Source organism: Mytilus galloprovincialis, chromosome 13 (assembly GCF_965363235.1).
Source record: "Mytilus galloprovincialis chromosome 13, xbMytGall1.hap1.1, whole genome shotgun sequence".
In the NCBI taxonomy this organism is placed as follows: domain Eukaryota; kingdom Metazoa; phylum Mollusca; class Bivalvia; order Mytilida; family Mytilidae; genus Mytilus; species Mytilus galloprovincialis.
In genome coordinates this window covers 63,169,014-63,180,013 of record NC_134850.1, presented here as the reverse complement: position 1 = coordinate 63,180,013, position 11,000 = coordinate 63,169,014, and the positions used below count along the sequence as shown (strand labels likewise).

Here is an 11,000-nt window from a genome sequence, read left to right as displayed (position 1 = left end):
GAAATAAAGTCATTGAGGCACTTTTTGATATGGACAGCAGGCAACACATTTCCATTTGATAATAACTGCCCATTCTCAAATGTCAATCCAGTAATCTCTGCCGCCTTTGGTGTTATTTGGTGCTGGGGTAGGACAAATCTGGAAAAAGATTCTGCTGCACTCTTTGCTGCTAATTGTGTGATATGGGATGATCTACCTAAAAAGCAATATAAATACAACTTATTCCAGTTCCTAGATGTTCACATAAGAATTACATGTATCAGTAGTTGTAAAGGTTCTGTATTAAAATAAGTTTACCAATTTCTCCACAAAATGTATAGCAATGAGTAGTGATAACATTTAGTTCATATAATGTACAAGTTTTTACACAAGAAATCCACATATTTCTTTTATTTCCAGGTACATGGCAGACTTTGTATTCATATATAGTGTAGATCTTGAAAGCTAAAAAAAATCAAGTTCCATAACTCTCTGAGGAGTTGGATTTAAAAAGTGTTAGTATAGTGTAGAATTGTCAAAAACATCAGCGTCTAATATCTCCAATAAGTTGTGTTGAATTATTATTATAAATGGCAGTTGTAAAAAGATCGAGTACATATGGTGACTAACAGCTTTGCAAGATTTGAATGACCTAATAACCTAATAAAGTAACTGACTGACCGACAGACAGACAAGGAGCATCACTTTAAAGGTCTCTCCATCACGTTGTGGTGTGGACAATAAGTGTATTGAAAAAAAATCTAGATTCTTCCATATCTATGCCTGACTGGTAACTGATTCCTTCCCTCACTTCACAGCTTGATATATCTTGATTACTGAAAAAAACATTTTCAACAATGAATATGAAACTCTTCATTTTTCTCAATTATACATTGATCTTAAAGAATGCCAGGTTGTTTGGAAGTTTGATTTATTGCAATAAAATTTGAGGATTTAATAAATAGGTAGTATAGGATGTGGGAAAATTTTCAGTCAGACTTAATTTAGATAGTCAACTAAATTCAAATTTGTTTACTATTTTTTTCAAATTAACTTGGATTTTCATAAAATTATACTGCTATTTCAGTTATATATGGATATTACTGAATCCTAGCTTGTTATGAAGTTAAGACTATTGGCTGAGTATTGCTGTGAAGTTTAAGGATTTAATTAATCTTTAGATAAAAATAAAATAGAATGTGCAGTTCCCACAAAAGTCTTTAAAAAAATTATAACTATTTCAAAGCAACTAGGATTTTCATCAAATTTACAGATATCTTCATTATATATTTATCTTACAAAATACCCTTCTTGGGTGTAATTTGGTTTATTAAAGTTATCTATCTGATGGCTGATTTGCACTCCTTTTGTTTTTGGGATTTAGGTCTCATAAACATCTATATCAATATCTTTTTAAAAAGAAACATTGAACAGGCTCTTTATATTTTAATCTATTATGTAAATGCATCTTTCAAATTACCGTTCTGTCTTCAACTCTAATCTTCTCAGTTTAGCCTTCTTTGTAATCGCTATTGCCTTTCTCTTTTTGTACTGGAGATCTCTCAGCGCGCTAACTTTTGATGTGTGAACACCAGGTGAAAGACCAGCTGTTCTATTTGCCTGTAATGTATTTATATATATAAATAAATATTTGTTCATTCATTAGTATGAGTAAGTAAATTCCTTCCAACTTTATATGAAAGGCGAAATATTTATATTTTTTGCTGAATTCAATATACTAAGTTAACCTGGCATGAAAAGAGTTATCACCCATTGATTTGTGAACTGAAAAACTATTTTATTCTAGTGTGAAAATATTGTTATCCATTACAAAGCAATATATATATACTGATTTTAATGACATTACAATTATTTTAATAAAAATATATGTTTTTCTGTTACGTGTTATGTAATTTATTCTCCATTGCCATTGGCCTGATATGAGTAATTTGAACTTATAGTAATCTAATATCATAAGAAATAACAAGAACAAAAAAGTATGAATATATAATCAAAAATGCAATGTGGCAATCAATATATAAATTGTCAATTTGTTTTATTTTGTCAAAGGAAAGGAATAAAAATTGGAGCAAAATGTAATTCCTTTTATCATGTTTATTTGGTTGGTAAACATTCTATCAAACTTTAAAATAAGTTATATAGTGTTCAAGCCAATGTGCCAGCATTCATCAAATTCTTTAGAAAAACTAAAAGTAGAAAAAATATTGCTTTCCTATTTCTCTCTAACTTTCCTTTGACAGGTGAACAATTAATGAAAAAAAAAACCATTAAATAATGTTAAAATGTCATAATCATAATAAACAGATTGGCCAGAAGCAAATATGGTACCCCATTATCCATGAAATGATTTATTTTTGTGGTTTTATAGGAGAAATTTTAGTTTCAGTTAGTATTAATTCTCATACTAGTTCCAAAAGAATTCTGCAATTCAATCTGAGTTTACAAAGACAGACAGAAATGTATACCATAGTATGTCCTGTCAAAAGTTAGGAAAATAAAGAGTCTCCCAAACAAACATGAATTGTGATGATTTTGTTTTCTATGTCAAACTTGAAGTAGCAGACCCATCTAAGAATCATGCAATTTGGAAAATAAGTTGTTTTATATACCCATTTATTCATACAGTATATATATATGTTTTAGCTCTATATATAGAGATAAACTAATACATTTAAATGTATTCTAAAGTGGCAGTTTTACTTGATTACAGGACATATATGACCTTTAAATGTGAACTATAAATATTCTGTTTGTACATTATTACAAATTTGAGAGTTATCTCCCTTTGTCCAAGTTAATTGAAATTTTATGTAGGCTATAAATCAATGTATCTCCTATTGCACAATTCTAAGCTAGAGAGATACTTAATTTTGTGTTCAATATTTAGACAAATTACTTTTCAAATATGAAAACTATTATTATTACTAAATAGTTTGCTACAGCTGGTTTATGTATAAATCTAGTTTCAGTGGATCCAAATGGCTACAATGTACATGTATTCATATGATTTTAGAATAAACATATGAAATTCAGTGTTCAAGCTTGTTTAGGAGACTAACAATAATTCAAATATGCTTTCAATTTTGTTCTTACATCTACGAGGTACTTGTGACCTTTATTTTTTTGAATGACACTTGCGGCAACCCTATAGCCAAGACTTCCAGAACTACCATAATGTCTGTTTTTTGGTGCTTTTGAAGCCACTGTATTATTAAAGCTTTCATTGCCTTGTGTACTCTCAAGTTTAGCTAGCTTTTCAGACTGTGTTATGTAATTACTGAATAATGTGCTCAATGAGGCCTGCAGTTGCTTGTCTTTTAGAGGTTTACCATATGGTAAAGAGCGAAAATTTCATACTAGAGTCTTCAAAAGACTGGCACCAACTGGGATCGCAACTGGTGTGGTCACCAAAGGGGTGTTTAGATAAGTGCAGGTAAATTCTTTGATATTTCTTCTGGTCTTCCTCTAGCTTGTGCAACCAAGAAGTTAAAACATTTCATAAAATAGTAAATGATCTTTGTAGTAAGGCGAGAATGTTTATTTCTCAGAGCAAAAAGACTCTTTCCTAGGGTTTTCTTGACATGATTACTATCCGAAAGCTTTATTATTGACTTGTCTACTTTATTTCTCAGTCTGGCTATGGTTGTAGCATCCTCATCTCCAACTATCGTCATAATGTTCGTACCTTTTATTCTTGCATCAGCTACCATTTGTACCACCATGTCAGCTTCCATTGCTTTGGAACTCCCACTATAATTCTTTCTGCAAGTATGTACTTTAGGTATCTTTTTCATCCTTCTAGCTGTCACACATACTCTGCATGTTCTTGATCTTAAACTATAATCTAATATCATGCCTGTTCTTGTTCCAATCATTGAGCAATGACCTGTACAATAATTCATACAATAAATCAATTCATTCAAATTGGAGAATAATTTACATTTTATAAAAAATAAAAGAAGACTGTATCAAGGACATAAAGGCTCCTATTTAAAAACCCTACAGGGTATCAGACTGAAAATCAAACTTAAAGTGTATGTATTATAATCATAATAATTGTTTTCAAATTTGAAAACATTTGATTTATATAAAAAAAAGAAGATGTGGTATGATTGCCAATTACACAACTATCCACAAAAGACCAAAATGACAGAGACATTAACAACTATAGGTCACCGTACGGCCTTCAACAATGGGCAAAGCCCATACCGCATAGTCAGCTATAAAAGGCCCTGATAAGACAATATAAAACTAATAAGTAAATATAAATAGACTGACAATGTAACAGACAGACTGATGTCTACAGTACAGCCGACTCTTACCAAAGGACAAGGATATACATGTATAACACTAAATACCCCCTAAGCTGTCAGACACCGGACATAATTATTTGTATGAAAATTTTCATGTGGAGTAGTATTAAGAAAAAATTCCCCGGTGTATGTTTAATTGGTTATATGTGTATCGCTTGAAAATCTATGTCTATATAAAAAGGAAGATGTGGTATGATTGCCAATGAGACAACTATCCACAAAAGACCAAAATGACATAAACATTAACAACTATAGGTCTAATTTTCTTTCTATAAAGTTTTGTCGTTCAAAGTAATAAAACACATAAAAATTTCTTTAACTTACCTGTGAGACTATCATACGATCTGCCACTACCTCTTTTTTGCCACCCTGCATCAACTGCTACGGTTATGTCATTGTTTCCACTACATCTTTAAGTAAAAAAAATGGAAATTAGTAACACATGGATACCTGTATATCATTTTATAGCAGCTGGGATAAACTGTAAATAATACTTTTTAATAATTTCTAAACATTATGTTATTTTATTTGTACACCATTTTTAAAGTAATGTTAAAAACTGCCTTTTTATCAAATTCTAAATTGACTATAAACATTGATTTATACCTGAAATTTGGATGTATTGTAATTTGTATAACTTGCTCTTGTCCTGATTTAGCATGCAGGAAACAATTAAAATTGAGAATGGAAATGGGGAATGTGTCAAAGCCACATCAACCCTACTATAGAGCACACAACAGCCGAATTAAGGCCACCAATGGGTCTTCAATGAAGCGTGAAACCTGCATGAACGACAAGATATTAAGAACCACTAATCAATATGAATTTCAATCAATATTTATAAGAAGACTAAATAATTTCTTTCATTAAAATTGAAGTACTATAGCTATACTGCTATTTCTGAAATTATTGCATTGTTTTTATTATTGCGAAAAAAATTGCGACAGGTTTAGAAATACATGTATATGGCAATAATTCAAACTCACATTTTGAAATTTATTATAATTTATTTCTATGTAAAAAGGATTTTTATCAACATTGCAAAAATTTAAATCACATTTTAGTTTAAAATAATGAAATCGCAATAATAGATAAATGCACTCAATAATTTCTAAATTTACTATTCCTCAAACTCCAAAATCATTTCGATTAACTTACTCTTTCGTCATACTCTTTTCTTTCTCTGTCCATTCCTTCATCGATTTCTCTGCAATTTCTTCAAGAATTGTTCCAATTTCATTTTGTCGTTGGTCAAACATTCTGTGGCTAACTGGAGGTATATTTAATGTGGATAGAAAACCATTTACTTGCCTTTCACCAAGACCAGTATGAATTGATGCTAAAATAATAGAAAACAAAATTTATTAAATCTGGAGGTTGATTTTTGTTATAAATCTAGCCCCCTAAGGGATGACTAACCGCCTACCCTGAAGTTGGGCCTTAGTTTTACCCTATATAATCTTTTCACTTTTTCATATCTAACATGTCTACTTACCGCACCACATATTTTGTATGTAATAGTACATTTTTTACATGTATGTGCCTGTCCCAAGTAATTAGGAGCCTGTTATTCAGTGGTTGTCGTTTGTTGATATGTGCTTCATCATAAATTTGTTTTCCGTTCATTTTTTTCTGCATGAATTCGGACATTAGTTTCTCTTTGGAATTTCAGGGTCTGTTATAGTTTATTATGAGGTACTGGCTTTGCTTATTGTTGAAGGACGTACAGTGACCTGAAGTTGTTAATTTCTTTGTCATTTTGTCTCTTGTGGAGAGTTGTCCCATTTGCAATCATACCACTCATTACCCAATTTTTTTTTATATAAAAGGGGAAGGTTTAAATCTAACAGTTAAAACTCTGACCGCAATAATTTGTGTGTGTGACCTCAGTCAGAAGTGGTGTGGTTATAAGTGTCTTTGTATTATTAAACCTTTTAGATTTAAAATTAGATGTTTGTGGAAGGATGAAAATATCTGGAATTCCCAACAATGGTCCATACATACATGTAGTTACTTTTGCAATTAAAATTATGATTCATATACATGTGCATGGACATTTATATAGAACTTATAAAGAGTTAGACAGACCCAATAGCAAATATGAACATTTCATAAATGGTTAACTTGCCTTCTTTTTACATCATATATACATTTTGTACATATACATGATTGTCTGACTAAACCCCCAAGGTTGGTCAACCGTTGTACTACATGTAGTAAGTCTGCTTGCTTGATACTTATCAAGTAAATTTTAATCAAAATTTCAGCTAAATGTAGCAAAATTATAATCTGTTCTCTCAGAGACTGAAGGCCAATATTTATGTATGTACAAGTACATGTATAGATCTGAAGTCATTTTATTGTGTGAAATGTACTTATCATTTAGACTAAAGTTTTAAATAATTTAAACTACTGTAAATTCAGAAATTACTTTGAAGTTTGAACATTCATTATTGCAATTTTGTTATTTTAGATTTTCAGTATTTAAATTTTCATGATTTTGAGAAAAATTCATGTAAAATATTTCAAAATTCAAGTTTAAATTATTTACAACTCAGTCACATTTTTTCACAATAATTTCTGAATTTACAGTATAAAGTTTTCTAGGGAAGAAACCAATTTAATTCACTTCAAAGGGGGTTACATGGTTATGGCTGTTTGTTCTAGTCAGATTTTTTTCCACACAATGTGTAAACATAATTTTTTATTTGTAAGTTTTCCATCAAATTATTTTTATCAAAGTTTAACACTTCACACTCACAGGCTCGGATCCAGGGGGGTTCTGGGGTTGGAACCCCCCTTTTTTTGGACGATCAATGCATTGGAATAGGGACATGTACATGGAACACACCCCCCCCCCCTTTTTTCTCTTGGGTTAGGAACACCTCCTGTTTAAAATGGTTGGATTCGCCCCTGCTATATGTTACCTGTATAAGGTTTTAATTTAGGGGAAAGCAAGATTCTGAATATTTTTTTTGTCATCTTCTTGACCACAATATTTTTTTCATCAAATATGGCATGACTAAATTATGGGATCAAAATATTTTTTTAAGGAAAAAAAAAACATGATTGAGAAAATTAGGATGAGATATCAGATATGAAGTTTAACAGCCACTACATGCTTAGTGTAAAATATCCATAATATATTATATGTTTAATACACATATTTGAGAGATAAAAAATAGAGGATTGCACATGCATGTACATTATACATTTGTAGCTACAGGTGAACAAGAAACGCACATATTTTTTCTTTCAGCCTTACATGTATTATCAATTTATAGACTTGTTTGTTATTTAACTTATAAAGATTTTATAAAGTAAGACATCTTTGAATGGATGCAGAGGCGGCTTTAGGGAAAAAATTTGGTTGCTTATATAGGGAAATACTGAAGCATGACTGGAGTGGGCCCCCTCTTATGTCAGTCAGTGGGCCCCCATCTATGAAAAATTCTGGATCCGACACTGGGATGCGATGATTACATTTACCTGTTGCTAACTTTGTATTTACATCCCATATTCTGTTGTGCTGTTTTCCTGTTGGTATGGCATTGATGTTTTTACAACTTTGGTTGACACATAAAACTTTCAAGACAACAGCCAGGCCACATGTTGTTATGTTTAAACAGTTTTGTAAAGAGAGTGGAAGACCACATTGTTTGCACGCAGCGAGATGATCTGCCAATACCCCAAGTTCTACGACCCTTCTTCCATTTCTCCAGCTGTCGTCTGATGTTATGTTAACATTGTTTTCATCTACGACTTCCTCATTTATAAAATTTGACAGGTCTGGTTGTTTATATGAAGACGATGGATATGAAGTTGTATATGCATGATCTAGTAATACTGTTCGAGCCGTTTGTCTGATGTTCTGACCCTTCCTAATTGACGCAATTTTCTGTTTTTGTTTACAAGACAAAAATCCGTGTCTAAACCTCCCCATTGAATAATGATCTTATAAAAATAGCATCGATGTATATTAAAAGTAAATAAGATATAAAAGTTTGATGTAAAATGGTTAAAAAATGTTCAAATATACTGGTAAACGATCTGTTGACGGGTCTTCTGATGTCGTCTGGTGTCAATGTAAACAATGCCGGAAATAGGCGAAATACCGCGTAAATATTGTTGTCGTATATTCTGGATTAATTTGACATTTAAAATTGATTTAAAATCAAAATTTCACTAAAAATAAGGTAAGATATAATATCTGATAACTTTGAGTCAAATACATTGTTTTAAATTTATAAAAAATAAAAAAATATATTACGGCATTCGTTCTCAACTACGGTGCGCAAACGGTGTCAAAATAATGAGTAGCGAACATCCATGTACATGAAACATTACCACGTGTATTTGTTTATAAAATTACACGTGTTTGAAAGTATATAATAGGTTAAATGTTTTTCATTGGTCGAGTTAGAACTGACCATAATATTTGAATAAGGTCATTTCAAATATTTCGTGCTATACTTTTGGCGGTTTTGTATATTAAAGATATTGTCATTCGAGGTTCGCTTTTGGTGCAGTAAAGTTTCCCACCCTCCCACCCGACTTAATGTATTGTATTTGTGTTATTTTTTAATATGAGGCAGGCATAACCTGTAAATGGGGACGAAGTCTGTATGCATTATTTTTTGTAACTTTAATATTTGTTAAAAAAAGAAAACGGAAATACCGTAACGTTTCCGATTTTGGTTCTGTTGTTAGGGATTTTAGTTGTGACGTTATTTAAATTATGACGTCATATGCAATGTAAACAAAGAAACGCTTTTGTCAGGTAACGTTTTTTCATATCAAAGAATTATTTAAAAAAATGAAAATTGGTATTGCGTTCCCTCCTTTTTATACTAGACTGATAAATATATATTTTACTCAAAGATTCATAACGAGACCGGAAAAAGGAAGTATATTGTAGAATTCTGCGCCGGTCCGGGATTTCAAAACATGACATAAAAAAAAGTTAACGATTTTGAGTTCATTAGTACAATGAAAAATTCGGGAAATTTTCCCGATTTTTTTTTTTTTTTTATTTTTCTACCGTAGGCAGACAGTAACACTGATGAACATTTTTTACGCTGCATTTGTCTTTAATAAAATTAAAGCTTTGCTGCACACTGTCAGGCGAGCTGATCCCATACAAAGGTGTTGAGTTTATTTTGTAAATAATTTATGTTCGCTTGAAGTTATGAATTAGAACGTAACTAATTTTAAGTATTTGCTAACAGTACGATATCATCAGTATACAATAAAATAATACCTTTTCTTCCCCAATGTAAACACCAAAATCAGAATATTTTAATTATACAGCGAATTCATTTATGAAAATGTTAAATAATAAAGGAGAAAGTGGACAACCTTGTTTCAAGCCACAGTTTACAGTGAATCAATCTGTGTTGAATCTATTGACTCTGATCGAGCACATGACCCCATTATAAAGGGAATTTATGGCCATTTACAGCACATTTTGACATCAACCCCCAGAGATGTGAATTTTTCCTATAACAATGTCCTATTAATCGTATCATACGCCTTCTTGGCTTTTACGAACATCTACTAAGCATGTTTTTCCCGTTTGAATGGTTTTACACTAGTAATTTTGGGGCCCTTTATAGCTTGTTGTTCGGTGTGAGCTAAGGCTCCGTGTTGAAGGCCGTACTTTAACCTATAATGGTTTACTTTTTAAATTGTTATTTGTATGGAGAGTTGTCTCATTGGCACTCACACCACATCTTCCTATATCTATGTGAAGATATCTATGATCTATGGTACCCCTTCCCTTCCGGAACCCATTTTGATCATCAACTTAGGACTTATCATCTTCAATCCATTGAGCTAGCCTCCTGTTTAATATGTTACAATACGATTTATATGAAGCTGTGGCTAAATCAATACCCATATAATTTAAGAGGTTTCTTTTATCTGACATGTTATTTTGAGTATCGGATTAATACTTATATTATTCCACATCTCTGTGACTTTACCAGTTTTAAAACAATCTATGTAAAATATAATACAATTCTAGTCACATAACAGATCAGCCGGAATATTATCTACACCAGAGGCTTTGCCTCTTTTGCTTGTACATACTGCATTTAAAACCTCTTCAAATGATATTGTTTTTCAGTTACTAGAAAGTCACTTTCTGTCAAAACGGAAGGATTATGATCGACTGGAAATTCCTATTCGTAGCTATATATACGTATATACTATATATCACAAAAGGGAGTTTAACCAACTAAGAAATGTTTTATCATCTGTAGATTGATTTTTATATATGAAAAGATGTGTATTGATTTTACTTGGTTCAATGTTCAGTGGCAAGTATTTTATATATGCACAGATTTATCAAATCAAATCATTCATTCACTTATGGTCTTCAAAAATAACGATTGCGGGATGACGGACAGGAAGACTTCGAACGTAACAGTGTGAACTAGCTGTCAGTAACTTAAGTACTCTCAGATCCTTTCTTGCTAGTGTCTTTTTGTTGTTCTGGTAAACAAGTGATTCTTTCATTGTTGAAGACCCTCTAGCGACTATAAAGATGAACAGGAATATAACGCTGACCATTAATAATTTGTATTTTTGTTAAGATCTGTCTTTATGCCCCAAATATGTTTACTCCATATTCCTTTATTTTCTATAAAAGCGTCTGTGTTGACAGTAAGTTGACACGGCGAAATA

At 31.5% G+C, this 11,000-nt stretch overlaps 1 protein-coding gene across 1 annotated transcript; it reads right to left on the bottom strand.

Moving 5' to 3' along the window:
* Positions 1–740: 740 nt before the first annotated feature.
* On the bottom strand, positions 741–8,586 carry LOC143056988 (uncharacterized). Its single transcript, XM_076230210.1, has 6 exons — positions 7,803–8,586; positions 5,472–5,652; positions 4,638–4,723; positions 3,686–3,886; positions 1,460–1,599; positions 741–815 (listed from the first exon to the last, which is right to left on the bottom strand). The coding sequence occupies exons 1-5, from the start codon at positions 8,254–8,256 to the stop codon at positions 1,592–1,594; spliced, it is 930 nt and encodes a 309-aa protein (XP_076086325.1). The 5' UTR covers positions 8,257–8,586; the 3' UTR covers positions 741–815; positions 1,460–1,591.
* Between the last annotated feature and the right edge of the window lie 2,414 nt (positions 8,587–11,000).